General features: G+C 51.6%; 1 protein-coding gene and 1 long non-coding RNA gene across 2 annotated transcripts; one reads left to right on the top strand and one right to left on the bottom strand.

The window, feature by feature from the left end:
* Nucleotides 1–1,533: 1,533 nt before the first annotated feature.
* LOC113949981 lies at nucleotides 1,534–5,036 on the bottom strand. Its single transcript, XR_003528627.1, has 3 exons — nucleotides 4,264–5,036; nucleotides 2,131–2,244; nucleotides 1,534–2,031 (listed from the first exon to the last, which is right to left on the bottom strand). It is a non-coding gene; the product is annotated as an uncharacterized LOC113949981 (long non-coding RNA).
* A 142-nt stretch (nucleotides 5,037–5,178) lies between these two features.
* Nucleotides 5,179–13,960, top strand: LOC113949980 (fatty-acid amide hydrolase 1-like). Its single transcript, XM_027649204.1, has 15 exons — nucleotides 5,179–5,426; nucleotides 6,556–6,669; nucleotides 7,375–7,518; nucleotides 7,848–7,981; nucleotides 8,983–9,189; nucleotides 9,588–9,628; nucleotides 10,195–10,319; nucleotides 10,504–10,629; nucleotides 10,899–10,996; nucleotides 11,376–11,475; nucleotides 11,762–11,802; nucleotides 12,374–12,413; nucleotides 12,959–13,067; nucleotides 13,389–13,534; nucleotides 13,622–13,960. Exons 1-15 carry the CDS (start codon nucleotides 5,259–5,261, stop codon nucleotides 13,748–13,750), a joined length of 1,722 nt encoding a protein of 573 aa, XP_027505005.1. The 5' UTR covers nucleotides 5,179–5,258; the 3' UTR covers nucleotides 13,751–13,960.
* The last annotated feature ends 533 nt before the right edge of the window (nucleotides 13,961–14,493 follow it).

Raw genomic sequence — 14,493 nt, 5'->3', positions numbered from 1 at the left:
AACCCTGGCAGCAGCAGAGGTGCAGGTCTCTTGAGCGCTGACAGGTTGCAGGATCAAGCCCTGCTGGAACGTCCTCCTTAGCAAAAACAATCTGGCCCAAATGGACCAACAGCAGAACTCCCAGCATCTTAAGACAGCAAAAAACCCACCTGAAATCAAGGCACTGCTCCCCACAAAAGCTTGGTCCATCACCCAAGGGCCCGAAAAGGGCTTTTTGCATCGTACAACATTCCTTGTAAGTTCAGAGCATACAGAGCAGGGTTTTAGGATGCAAAAGCTTTCGCGCAAGAGATTCCTGTAAGGACAGCAGCTCAATCCTGCTCTCTGGTGGCTACAGTCGAAAGGCGGAACGCATCCAGCAGCCTCTCTCCTCGGTGCAGCAAGAAACGCTCACCTGGTGCTCCCTTTGGGCTGCAAAGGCTCTTTGGTCTTCATTTATTGATTTAGCTCAAGGTTCAGCTCAGAAGGCAGCTGTGCACAAGGAGATGGAGATCACAGAAGGTTTTAGGTTCCCTGCTTGAGCAGAACATGGGGCCATCACTGGAGGGGGCCCATGGGCTCCATAAAGGGGCTGCAACCCACCACCCTTCCTTTAAAAGCCCCTCCAAATCCTTGGTATCATGGCAAGCATCCTGCTACTCTGCACAGAGCGCTCACAATCCCTGCAACAGCCTTTCCTGCCATGTCCCAGTCTGTAAACATCCCCCCCAGCGTTATGTGTCCCTTGAAGGGCCACAAGGTGGGGAGCAAGCTGGGGAGCATTTCTTCTACATTTCCTCATCCCTTCCCTGCTGAGATGCACCCATGCTCCCAGCCCCACAGATGAGGCAGCACGACAGGCTCTCCCAAAGCACGTGGCATGAGCAGATGTGCCTTGGGAACACCGTCTCTACCACTCCCACCACCACCATCAGTCACCCAGGTCTGGGCAATCACTGCCTGCAACCCCAGGGTTGTTTTTATTGGTTCACCACACCGTGAGGCAGCATCCTATGAAGACTGGACTCACTCCTTGATATTCTGAGGAGCGTTTAACCATCTTGTCCATACTGGCTTCAACCTGTAAAGTTTTAAACACAGAAATCACCCCCGTTCTTCTCTCTGTGATGCATGACAAAGGAAAAGAAGGGGTGAAACTTGTCGCCCCCATTCCCCTGCTTTGCTGTCCTAGCTCTGCTTCCCCCTGCTCGAGCACCAGAGCTGCTCAGTGTGTATGTAAATCTGTGTCAGTACCCACAACAGCCCCCATCTCCTGCTCTCTTCCTCTGAGCAGACAGAGTAATTACAGTGCAGCAGTGCCAGCACAAGGCGTTTCTGCTGATGAATGCACTCAATCTAAGCACAGTTTTATGTATCATTAATTCCTTTAGCGTTCAAAAAAATAACTTTTTTGATGGCAGATAATACTGTAATCACTCACAATTGCCAATAAAATTATCTTCATTCAGCTGTGTAAAACAACTACATGAGTAATTTTACTCACTTAGAATTTCCTTTTTTTTTTAATTTATTTTTTAATGCAAAACTGTTTAGATTCAGATTGTTTTAACACAGACACCACTAGAAATAAGTTCCCACTCCCCCGTTTATATAGAAAGGAGGTTTTCAGAAGCTGAAACTAGTTGCTTAAGGTGTCTTGAGCAATCTTAGGGATCTCCCAAAGGGTCCCTTCCATCCTAGGGACCCCACTGCTACGATTTCCTCAGCTTTTTGTACTCTCCATCAAGCTACCATGCAACAGCTGCCAGGTGCACAAGTAGCAAGAGAGTTTGTGCAAGTGCAAGTTGCACATACAAGTCATGGTCCTCTTCTAGGTCAACTCCTCCTCCACTGTGCTGGAAAACACGTGAGCACTCCCTAATCTGCTTCAGAACAGAGTCCACAAAGCTGGCACAAACCATGTGTTCAAACTGACTGTGGTACCTCAGACACTCCAGCTTGAGGCAGATTTGGAGCTGTCAGCCCTCCCACTGACAGACCTCTGTAGCACAGGCAGCGAGGAGGACAAGAACCTTCCACAGGCAGAAGTGACTACAAAGTGAGCAACAGAAGTGTCAAGGAGTGAACAACTTGGTTGAAACATGCAATTTTCTTGCAGGGGCAAAAGGAATCACTGCCACGTGACGCTACCTCTTGCCCAAGCTGCTGGGCAACCTTCTCACAGGGGTTAAACTCCAGCTCTGAGAGGAGTTGCTTCACCTTTTTGCAGATTATGTTGACTAATCCCACTCCAGAGTCAGGAACCTACAAGGAGAGGAGAAATTAAGCAAGAGGGACTATTGGCTGTTGTAAGTGTAGCTTGGATCTTCTTCCAGAGGGCTAGATCCTGGGAAGTGGGTGACTGGCAGCTGGTGGCAGGAGCAGGTTGTTAATCTCTGGGAAACAGTCCAAAAGCAGTAGGGTGAAATGAAATGGAAAAACAGAAGTGTAAAATTCCTGGGTGAACAGTTTCTCTTTGAAAATAAGGGGAGTAAATGAAATTAGCTGTGGGAGGCCAACAGGAGATGTTACTTCCCTCTAGGACACAGATAAACTGCGGATCTCCCTACTGCAGGAGGCTGTGAGTGTCGGAATTGTGTTGCATCATACAAGAAATATGTGTGTGAGCACACAGCTATTAGTCACTCTAACCTAACCTCTGGCTTGAGAGGCCACAGCGTTCCGGACACCAGGAGACAGTGCTAAGGGAAACACCGCCGTGTGTTTGCTGTGCTCTTGGCACTGCTCTGGTGTCAGGTGAACAGGAACCAGCTGATCCTTCAGCCTGAGCCGGTCTGGCTGACTGTGTGTGATTTGTCACAGATAGAAGATGACGCCTTTCTGCCCCTCCTTTGGTAACTGCAGGGTTACAGCATCTCTGGGGTGTGGTGTCCCAGTCACAGCTCCGTGAACGCAGGGGGGTGTGTGGGCAATGGGGAAAGATGTTTTCATGGATCCAGCTGATCCTTTCATCTTCCCTTAGCCACAGGCTGCAGCCCTGCCAGGCAGCGAAGGAGGAGCAGGGGTAGGATCAATCTTCGATTCCAGCACCCCAAGATTCAAGACTCTTTTTGCAGCAGCATATGGGCACCCCTGTGGACATAACAGCAGAAAAGTTCACTTGCTTATCTGGCAAGGACACACCAGTGTCCCAGAGGGACATCAGGGTATCACTTTCCCCACAAGCCAGCAGCTGGCCCCCACCCCAGCCCACAAGGAGCAAGATCAGATTCCTTTAACCTCTCTTAGACATTCCCAGGCACATCCTCCTGGACAGGGCATTCCCAGCCGCCACCTGCATATGCTGGAGCCCCCCATCCTCTGCTTTGTGTCATCCCCTGGGCCTTCTCTGCTGGCAGCTGGGTCATAGCACAGACCCACTGTGGTTTTTGGATTTCCCATGCTCTAATTTAACTTCCTGGGGCTGGCCAGCCCCAGCAGAGACCCAAGCTTTACCATTGTCCTGCCTGATGCCTCAACCCCACTTATTCACCCCCATACACTTTGCCAGGAAAGGGGAGAAAGAGAGTCTCTGGCAGCAGCTCCTGGCATAACACTCCTGTTTCTTTTTCACAAGATGAACTGCAGAAATTGAAAATTGTTCCTGCATGAAAGATTTCAAACTGGGTTTAAACTAGGGGGAAGAGGGTTGGAGAAGTAATTTTGTCTTCCACGAGAACTAGTTTTAACTTCTGTTTCTCCAAAGCTCCCCACCTTTCTTGTTCTCATGTTAAAACACCTCAGGTGCACATGGCTTTACAGCCTGCAAGGGATCAGCCCTGTTTTGGCACTGTGCTACCACGGGGTGAGATCAGTGCAGCTGAGGGTGAGATCAGTGCAGGAGCCTGAAGCCTCAGGGGTGAGAAAGAAGGAAAGATTGAGATAGGCATGACAAACATCTGCTCTCACCAACCTTGAGCTGATTACATGCTCCCGACTCAGTTCAAGGGCACTCCCACCAAGTCAATCCCCTCACAGTTCCTTTTGAGGAGTCTGCAAGCGTGGGACTGCAGCATCCTTGGGAGTTTGCACTACTGTGTAACCCTCTGAGTCCCACAGTCTGAAAAGGGAGGGGAAGGGGAAGGAAAAAAAAAAAAAAAAGAAGAAAAAACCCCAACTCAGCAGGGAAAGCCGCCATTCTTGCATGTAATTTCCTTGACCCAGATAACAGGCAGCTGCTTATCCTCAGAACAAGAAGCCATAGGCCACAAGTTCAGGGAGGGCTGAGTATTTCTGAGGCTTCCACATTGTTCAGCAAAGAGCCCCAGGACATGGTGTACATACAGTGCAGCAGTTCCTTCCGAGGCAGCCAGGCGCTGGCACAAGTGGCTCGAGTGCTGCCAGAGCAGCCCTGAGATCCTGAAGACTGAAATAAAAAAAGCCAGTGACCTGAGCAATAACGCCAGGAAAATAATCAAGTCTGGATGCATGTAACTCCATCATATTTTCTAGCTCAGCATCTGCCCGCGGGTGGGTTGGGCACAGCTCGTCCTGCTGGGAGGCAGAGAAAGTGAGAAAATATCCCAGATCCTTCCCAACAGGTTTTTCACAACCCTATGGGCAGTATTAAACCGGATAGCTTGAAATATTTGCTGACTAACTTTTGGGAGTGGTGAAGTTTTTTTTAAGGACAAGACCCCATGTCGGGCTGATGGCCAAAGAAATTATTGTGGACTTTCCCTCTAAACGAAGTGCAAGGCCTCGGAGAGCAGGGATGCCAGAGTTCTTTTGTTGGAAGCCGCGGCACTCAGCATAGCGCAGGCACACCCATGCTCTGCCCGTGACAAGTAAACTCCGCTGGCCACCTCCTGGGACATTTACTGTTTCTTTTTCCCACAGAGTTGCTCCGCTCTAAGAAGTGCAAAGGAGTCAGGTATCTTTGGGACTCCCCTCGCTGCTGCTTTGATGCTCCAAGCCAGGACTGCCCGCAGAGGGACGGAAAAATTACGAGGAGATCAAAGCCTCGCTCCGGGAACGGAAAAACGAATAAACCTCATCAGATAGAGACCACCCAGCACAGGGAGGGGCGAGCTGTCACCCAGGAACTCTTCTTGCTGCCGAACCTCCCCCTCCCTGCCCGCGCCGCGCCCGCACAGCGGCAAACGGGTGAAATCCCTCTCCGGCTCGGAATCCTGCCCAGGTTTTGCCTCGCTCTCCGCACCGGCGGGCGGGTGCCCTTGGCCGGGCCGTGCGGGCGGCGCCGGGCGCGGGCGGAGCGGGCGGTGGTGCCGAGCGGGGCGGTCCCCGCCGGGCCGGGGGTCCCCGCCGCAGCCCCGGCCATGCGGGTCCCGCTGCCCGCCCTGCTCGGGGGCTCGGCCGCCCTCCTGCTGCTGCTGCTGCGATGGCGGCGGCGGCGGGGGCTCTGGAGGAAGGTGGCGGAGGCGCAGCAGCGGCAGGAGCGCAGCCTGGTGCAGATGGAGACGGCAGCGCAGCGCTTTCGGGAGCAGGTGAGCGCCGGGAGCCGCAGTCCTCGCTCCCACACCCAGGCGGGTGGGCGAGCCGAGCCCTCTCTGCCCGGCGGGGGCTCCTCACCTGGGCGCTTTTCCCGTCGCACAACCCCCCCCGTGCCGCCTTTCCTGGGAGGGGCGGCTGCTCCCGCAGGGCTGTCCGGGCTGCCAAGCGGTATCCCGGCTCCTCATATGGACCCACGGGGATTCATTGTTGTTATTTTCCCTTTCTGAGCCAACGTGTGCATGTACCCGTCGGCATCGCAGCGATCGCCGCTGTCGTGGGGATGAGGAGGAAGCGCTACCTGGGGCAGCGGGGGATAACGGGATAAACAGTCACCGGCTGCGAGGAAAGGAAAATCCCTGTCTGAAAGCTTTCCGGCACCTTCGCCGTGGTGGGAGGCTCAGGCTGGTTGAGGGGGCAGCTGGAAGAGGCGAGAGGCGATGTGTTATCAGCAGGGGCCAAAGTGCAGCCGCAGCTGCAGGGGGAGATGCGTTTGTGCCCCGCGATCCCGTTAGGCAGCCCGGCCTCAGGCTGGAGCAGAGCCATTCGGGTTCAGAGTCCAACTTGAGGGGAGAGTTTTGACACGTTTTTCATGGTATTTAGTAGATGGTGAGGAAATTTCTGCTGACCCAAAAAAGACCTGACTGCTGCCAGCCAAGGGGCTCCCTGATTTTTGCGCTTCCCTCTAGGATCTCTTGGTGGTGCCAGGAGAAGAGCTGGCTCCAGGTCCGGGTTTGTTCCTTGGCGTAACAATGTCTATAATCACGATGCCGGCTCCCGCTCTGTAATTCAGCAGAGAGCATTGCACTAAGACGTTCCCCCAGGCCTGGCCATGACCTGTCAGAACAAGGCTGTGTGAAAGGCTGCATTTTAATCAGCACATGCTTGATGAGGCTGCTCTAGCTAGGAAGCAAGCCTGAGAAAACCTGGGCTAGTACTGGCCCTGCAGGTTTCACACCATGCTCACTGGTATCAGGTAGAGCAGGATGTGGTCTTGAGGCAGATTCTACATTTAGCTACTAAATTGAAGATATTTTTTTGTGTGGGTTACAAAGGGGACCAAGGAGAAAGCAACCCACCAGCTGAAGCAGAGGTGTAACATTGCCTGTTCAACCTTTCCCATAGAATCCTTCTGTGAATGTAGTCTCCATCCTCTCTCTGCCTTTGCCGGAGCTGTCCAAGAAACTCCGTGATGGCTCCCTCCCTCTGGACCACGTCTTCTATGCCTACGTGGGCAAGGTGAGGAGCAGGGGTGGTGGGGCAGCATCTTACCCACAGTGGGACTGGCTTTTTTTTGGAGAAGCCCAGCACAAGGTTCAAACCTGGTTTAAATGCTGCCACTGCTCACTGGTTAGTGAGCCCTTCTGTGCTTTTCTGTGAGTGAGGAGAGAGCTGGGCTTTTGACTGCCATAGCTCTCAGCTTGGTTTGGAACAAAAAGTAACAGCAAACTCAGCATCTGGAGAGTCCATACCTTCCTAAGTGAGTCCACACCTTCCCTGGGCAGGTATACGTGTAGGGAAGTCACAGAGTGCTGCTGTTGTCTTCCCTCCATCTCCAAATGGGTTGGTAAACCTCAAAAAGTCAGTGTTCATGTTCATTCTCTACTTTTACCATAATGTCCCGATCACCTCCTAGGTTCTCTCTTTGGGATTATCATTTTTGCCACCCCAGAAGCTCAGTCAAGTCCAGGGTATTCATCTGGGCTGAGTGCCTCCTTCATCATGCACCAGCTGGTGCTATGGCCCACCCTGTGTCCAGAAATAATTTTGAAGTTTGGCATGAAAATGTCTTGAAAAGGAGCAGAAAGGGCTGCCCTGATACCAACTGCTCAGATGGGGAGATGGAAAAGGGGGAAGAGGGAGGTATTCCTTTGCAGAACAGAAGGCCACTGTGTGGTCCTGCAGGCTGTGTCTCACCTGTGGGCTTTGCCTGCTTTCCCCAAGGCCCTCCAAATCGCCACAGAAACCAACTGCATCACGGAGTATCTGCAGGAGAGCGAGACCCAGCTCCGGAAGGCGAAGCTGACGGGGAAGCAAGGTTTGCTCTATGGGGTGCCAGTCAGCATCAAAGACTCCATCGACTGCCAGGTACTGCCAGCGTGATTTTGTGTGTATCCTGAGATCCACGTGGTTTGAAGTTTGGTGGCAAGGGGAGGTTTGGCCTCAGCATCTGGCTTGACTTTGTCGCAGCTGATGTGGGATGGCCTGCCCTGTCAGGTGAGGGGGTTTGCTGCCTCGTCTCCCGTATGAGCCAACAGAGAAGGCTGGTCAGATTTACTGTCAATGCACTAAGAAATGTGTATGTGGTGGATGGGTTGTTGGAGGTGTGTGTATATGCTTAAATATATAGATAAAAATACAGGGGCAGGGGTAATTGCACTCCTCCATTTGGAAACCTCGTTGTCCTGTGTTCCCAGGGTCACGATTCCACCATGGGTTTTATAAAGAACCTCAATAAACCCGCAGCAGAGGACAGCGTGGTGGTGCAGGTGCTCAGGAGACAGGGAGCAATTCCATTTGTCAAAACAAATGTTCCCCAGTCCCTCATCAGGTAGGTGGGTGCTCCATTCCCTCAGCATAGTGGTGGTACTCCCTTCATCTCAAGGGAGGGTTTCTACCCAGTCTCATTCTCATTTCCCTCCGCTTTTTATATAACACCTGGTCCCCATCCCTTATGTCTTTAAGTTTCTCTTAAAAAAAGCAAACACATTTACACTGAGGATGAAAATTAGTTCCAAATGAAATGAAGAAGCAAAAGAGGACGAGGAGAGAAATTGTCGCTCTTCTTTCCTGTGCTGGGTGTTTTTAAATCACTTTTTTTCTTTTTTAAAATTAACCTCTCAGAGATGATCCTACAGTGCAAACACATATTCATGGAACAAGAAGCTAGTTTAGCTAACAACCTCAAATTATCCTGCCCCCAAACATCCTGTTGTATCTGGCAAGACCACTCTTGGTGTCATTGATATGGGGTGAGCTCAGGTGTGCTCTGCTGAACAGTGTCCCTGCATCCTGCCAAGTGAGCTCTGACAAAGCTCCTCTGTGGGTGACTATTGCCCAAGTCCTATGAAATGCCTTCCTTAAGGTGATGTGGCAATGGCTGACCATGTTTCAAAAAAGCCACACAGACAGGTTGCCTCAGGAATTATCAGATTTTGCACTAGTTCCTGGGGAAGTCCAATGTCAAATATCGCTGCAGTTGGCATTTGGCCTGTTCTCAAGCAGGGGCTCAGCTTTAGGTGTCCTGTGGCACTTGGGACTAGCTGAACAAGGAGACTTTCCAGAAGACTTACTGTATTTGTGCTGCCAGAGGTTCTCTCTGGGGAAGGCTTAGTGACACTGAAATTAGCTGTCAGTGAATCCAGGTCCTGTGACTACCGGGAAAAGCCTGGTGGTCTTCATGGGATCTTTAAGAAGCTCCATCAGACTAAGTGATGTCAATGTAACAACTAGTGAATTACCTGATTACCTTCTCGGGGTCTTTTTGTAGTGACTGGGCTCCACAGCAGCAGATACCCGCATTCCTCATTTGCAGTCTCTCTCTCTGTTTAGCTATGACTGCAAGAACATAATCTTTGGTCAGACGCGCAACCCTCTGCTCTACACCAGAACTCCCGGAGGCTCCTCTGGTGGAGAAGGGGCACTTGTAGGAGGTGGCGGGTCCATCTTGGGCATTGGGACGGATGTAGGAGGGAGCCTACGTTTTCCTGCTGCCTTCTGTGGGGTCTGTGCACTCAAACCCACCGGGAACAGACTCAGGTACTGTGAGAAATACAGCGATGTCTGTAGGTGGGGCCGACCCTACCAACTGCTGTGCTGGGATGATCCTACTCCTGTGGGCAAGGGGAAACTTGGGAGGAACTGAGGAAGGGCTTGTTTATCACTTCTGCCTGGGCATTTTCTGGAGCTATATGAAAGGAAGCATCAGTTCTCCCAGAATGGAGATGGGGAAACTTCTCCATCCAGATGCTAAGGGGGTGGTTGTTCCTGACTGACAGGACACTTGGGCCTAGGCTAGGTCTCTCTTGGATTTCCCCTTGGCTCTTCCTTCTGCCAACCTTTGTATCTGCAATTTTAATTATTATTTGCTACTACTTAAAAGCCTTTCCCTTCAACAAAAAATACTCAGCTGCTGTACTGTGTGTATCTCTTTGCAGTAAAAGAGGAGTACTGTCTGGAGTCGTTGGGCAGAAGGCAGGTAGGAATTGACGGCTGTCCCCCAGGGAGGGCAGCAGGGCAGGGAAGAGAAGGACCCTCAGATGGTTATTGGGGACTTTCTCCAAGACCTGTATATACAGGCAGGTTCCCTTTCAGGGACTTTTTTCAGAGAGCCACCTCCACATACCATGATTTCTGAGAAACTGAAATATGCATGAGTCCAGTGGAGCTGTTTGGGTAACACATAAACCACAACACACACAGGTTGCTGCCGTGTATGCCACTGCTTTGTGGGAGGTGGGATTAGCAGTCAAAGGGGGTGTTTAATGTTGTCCTTGTGTCATGATTGACAAAGCTTTTTGTTTATTTGTTTTGTAAATCGTGAAATGGAGACGCCAGGGCACATATTGATGGATAACAGCTCTGGGTCCATAATGATGGACCTGGTGGTGGGAAGACACTTGCAGGCATCCCCAGCCCAATTCTTAAAGAGGAACTGTTACCAACATTACGCTAAAGACAAAATGATTCCAAAAGGTCCTGCTTTTGCAGAACATGCCCCTGAAAGATGCCCAGCCATGAATGTTCTCTTCTGGTCTCTTCCAGTGGCTGCAGCAGTGGGGCCATTGGCAAAAGACGTGGAGAGCCTGGCGCTGTGCCTGCGGGCGCTGCTGTGCGAGGACATGTTCAGCCTGGACAGCACAGTGCCACCCCTTCCCTTCAATGAAGAGGTACAGGACCTCAGAGGGGCCGGAGGTCTCTGGGAAGAGCTGCCATCACTCAGGGTGAAAACACCTGACCTGTGGGTGGGCACGTGGGGGAGAGAAGTGCTGCTTTCCAGACCTACCCTGTGTCACAGGTGTACTGCTGGCTGCCCTGGTATCCTTCCAGCTGGCGCTCTCCCTTGCTCTGCAGGTGTATTCCAGCACGCAGCCCCTCCGCATAGGGTACTATGAGACCGATTTCTTCACCATGCCAAGCCCAGCCATGAGACGTGCCGTCCGGGAGATGAAGCAGCTCTTGGAGGAGGCTGGCCACACGGTAGGAGCTGTGGGCTGCTTGGACATCAAGGGGCCAAGCCCATCCTGTATCTTTTGACTCGTCAGTTGTTGCTCAAAGGGAAAACATAATTTTCAGGGAAGGACGGATGAGGTGGGGGAGGATGTGGTGACCTCACATGCTAGAGGCTTTCCTGAGGGCTTGTCAGAAACTCCTCAACCCAGCTCGGCTCATTTTAAACCCTCGATAGCTTCTCCCACATGATTTCCTTGTGCCTCTGCCACTGATTACTTCCCCTCTTGTCCTTCCAGCTGGTGCCCTTCGAACTCACAAATGTGGACTACATGATCTTTAACTTCTGCGTCAGGGGAATGTTTGCAGATGGAGGCACTTCCTTTATCAAGAAATTGTAAGTAATGCCTGGAGCAGTTTGGTAGGATTGGTGCCTGTCTATAAAAATCCTTCCTAGGGTCTGGCTATCACATGGATACAGGTAGCAGATCTATCAGATGTAGGTAGCAGCTTATAGGCACTGGGATTTACTGGGGAGCTTAGCATCAAGTAATTCAGCTGAACCTTGGTTCTCCTTTGGATTGTTACTAGCCTTGATAGACGGAAGAAGACTGAGAGCTGACATCCTGTAAATACTGTGAGAATCAGAATTGCCCAGTGGAATGGAGGAAACCTCTGTCACTTAGATATGCTGTTCAGAGGGGTTGGCTTGAGAAAGCTGATCTGCTGTGATTGCTTCCTACCACTGCTCAGCTAAACACTCCTTTCCCTTTCAGCAATGGGGAACTTGAAAAAGTCGGCACGGAGCTGCTCTTCTGGTTGGCAAAGTCACCACACTGGCTGAAAACTCTCCTCTCCTGGATTGCCAAACCTTTCGTAAGCTCCATTTCTTTCTACCATAGACAGAATTAAGCAGTATGTGGTGAATAACTTGTCTCCCATTGCAATAAGGCTTTGTCATAGAGAAGTCTCTAGGCATTGCTTCCTGGCTGTGCTCAGACACATCTCCAAACTGGAGTGATGCTATTTCTGTTCCTTCTCTCCCCACTTCGGGGAAAATCCACAAGTCCTGCCTGACCACTGAATAAACACCTTATATTTCTGACTGAGCTGTCTCAGGACACATCAGTTATTTGCCTTTTTTTTACTTTCTCCTTCTCAGGTACCTCGATTTTCAAGTATCATAGCAAATATGAGAGCAAAGTGAGTAAATCTGAGCCTAACCAAGGGTGTGAAGATTTGAGTTTGTCTTCTGGGGAGCAGTGTTTGCTACATTAGGGACACTGCCCCGGCTGCACGTGCCTGAGGGAATGCAAGGCAGAAAACACAAGGGTGGGAGCAAACTGAGAACAGTTGGTGTGTCAATGCCATAACCCTGCTGGGTTTGGGAAACTGTTCTAGTGTTGAGGTGGGAATGAGAGCAGGGGCTCACAGCCTCTTAAGAAGTGGATGAAGCCTGTGGGAATGAAATGCAGTGTTTGCTTCAGCGCTGGTTAATGCATCCATCATGCCACAGGGTAGGGACCCCATAAGGCAGAAAAAAGGTGTATGTACAGGGAAGGAGCCTTGCTCTGCAATGTCAGTGTTGGGCAGCTAGAGATAAAAAAGAACTCAAATTGTGTAGCAGAGAGGGTATGCTAAAGTTCGTTCTTCCCTTGGCTCCAGGGGCAGAGCTAACCTGTGCCCATCTGCTTTTTGCTGCTCTTCCCTGCCTCTAAAGATTCTCTTTGCAACACCTTTTGATGCCTTTCATTGGTTTTGCTTCCTTTTTCAGCACAGTGGATGAAGTCTGGAGTCTTCATCATGAAATTGAGGTAAAGTATTGCATTTTGGGGTTAGACAGTTTTTATTTGATTTCTCTTTGGGAAGAGGCAGATTCAGTGCCCACCAAGGTTAGGAGATGATCAGTGATGTAAGGTAGGAACATGTCACTCCTCAACCGATCTCACTTGGACATGCGAGTCCTCAGCACATTTAAAGATTAGGACAACATATAGACAAGTTCATGATTCTGAATCAGGCCTGTATTTTTTACACCTACACTTTGAAGGTCATCACCTGCAGCAGACTTGCCTTTGTTTCCTCGAGACCCATGACCATGTCCCAGGTCACCATGTGCCCCTGCACTCAGTCATTTCCCACCTCCAGTTTACCAGGGAGAGGGTGCTTTGTATGCTGAGCGGGCTGCTGGCCAGGCAGCAAAAGGTTGCTGGATTTTAGCAGAACCAGGCCTGATGTAGCCTGTTGGCTGGTCCCAGAGAAGAGCTGAGAACGTGGCTGGATGCCCAAGGAGAGCCTCGACCAGCAGCCATGGGATGGCACATCCACCCCACTGACCACCAGCACATTTCCTTCTCAGGACTTTTGCCACCAGTTCATTGCCCAGTGGAAAAAGCTGAATCTGGATGTCATGCTCTGTCCCATGCTGGGCCCAGCCCTCGGCATCGGCTACCCTGGGAAGCTCTCAGGTAGGACTGCCTCCAGCACGGCCCTGCTGTGGCACTCCACCAGTATCCATGAGAAGTGTTCCTCCTCTCCTCACATCCCCAGGGCGCTGGCTGGCCAGCACTGGGAAAAGGTCGTCCCTTGGGACAGCTGCAGTCCCAGCCCATGGGGTACTCCTGAGACAACCCCCCTGGTACATGTGAGGAGCCCAGAGGCCAGTTTCTGCCCCTCAGCCCTTGAGTTCCCAGTGCAAGTACCCTGTTTGGTGGAAGCTCAAGAACACAAGGGGGGGTGAAGGCTTTCCCTGTGATAGGCTGGCACTGCAAGCTCACCCTCTCCCCCAGTGGCAGTCAGCTACACCATGCTCTACAATGCCTTGGACTTCCCCGCTGGCGTGGTCCCTGTCACGATGGTGACGGATGAGGATGAGGAGGAGCTGAAGGACTACAAGGGCTACTATCGGGATTGGTGGGACCGGACCCTGGCAAAGGTGAGTGGTGCCAGCTTCCCCAGGGGCACGGGAACCCCCATCCCTTCGCCTGGACGTCCTCATGCCCTTTCACACTCTGTGCCTCAGGCCTTCGGTGGCAGCGTGGGGATGCCTGTGGCCGTGCAGTGCGTGGCCTTGCCGTGGCAGGAGGAGCTGTGCCTGCGGTTCATGAAGGAGGTGGAGAGACTCGCTCTGAAGAAGAACAGTTTCTTCTGAGACCCACGTGCTCGCCTGGAGCAGGATCCCAGCTCACATCAGCATGGGTCATCCTTCGGTCTGACCCACGGGACTCATGTTCCCCTCAGTGAGGATGTGGTGATGACTGGGATTGCTGCTGGCTTTGGGGTACAAGGGGAAGGCAAGGTGAGCTCTGCAGTGGTGGAGTTCTCCAGTCATTGTCCTAATACAGTACCTTTTGTTATCTGAGTCTGTTATTTCAGGTCTGTTTGTGTGTGGGGTTGGGGTGGATTTTAATAGCCCTCTCAACACCCCCCAGGGAAACACAAGAACACAATCTTTCTCATACAGATGGAGAAACTGAGGCATGGGAAGTGGTTTTGTCTGAGATGCTTGGGCTCCTACTTGGAGTGCTGTAGGAACAGGGATTTTCCCCCATTCTCAGCTCCCTGAGGATGAAATCTGGTGTTTTCCCTAGCACTCACCATCAATCTGAAGTGAAAGCAGACTCTGGCAAGCAAGGAGGGAGCTGGCCCACTTCCCACAGCACTGTGCTGCTGGCACCCTGCACACCATGAAGGAGAAATCAATAGAAACACAGAATGGTTTGGGTTGGAGGGGACCTTAGAGATTATGTAGTTCCACCCCCCCCTCCACAGGCAGGGACACCTTCCACTAGACCAGGTTGCTCAGAGCCCCATCCTACCTTGCCTTGAACACTTCAAGGGATGAGACATTCACAGATCTGGGTGCTCTATTCCAGTGTCTCATCACCCTCACAG

The sequence above is a fragment of the Corapipo altera genome, unplaced genomic scaffold, assembly GCF_003945725.1.
Source record: "Corapipo altera isolate COAL_440 unplaced genomic scaffold, ASM394572v1 112, whole genome shotgun sequence".
NCBI classification, from domain to species: Eukaryota; Metazoa; Chordata; class Aves; order Passeriformes; family Pipridae; genus Corapipo; species Corapipo altera.
The sequence above is the reverse complement of the archived record's forward strand: the minus strand, read 5'-3'. Positions and strand labels throughout refer to the sequence as shown.

Bases quoted from the DNA above. Each gene is read 5' to 3' on its own strand.
- LOC113949980 (XM_027649204.1), top strand. From the start codon at position 5,259: ATGCGGGTCCCGCTGCCCGCCCTGCTCGGGGGCTCGGCCGCCCTCCTG. The intron at 10,320-10,503 runs GTACAGGACCTC...CTTGCTCTGCAG, and splicing joins CCCTTCCCTTCAATGAAGAG to GTGTATTCCAGCACGCAGCC. The intron at 12,414-12,958 runs GTAAAGTATTGC...TTTCCTTCTCAG, and splicing joins GTCTTCATCATGAAATTGAG to GACTTTTGCCACCAGTTCAT.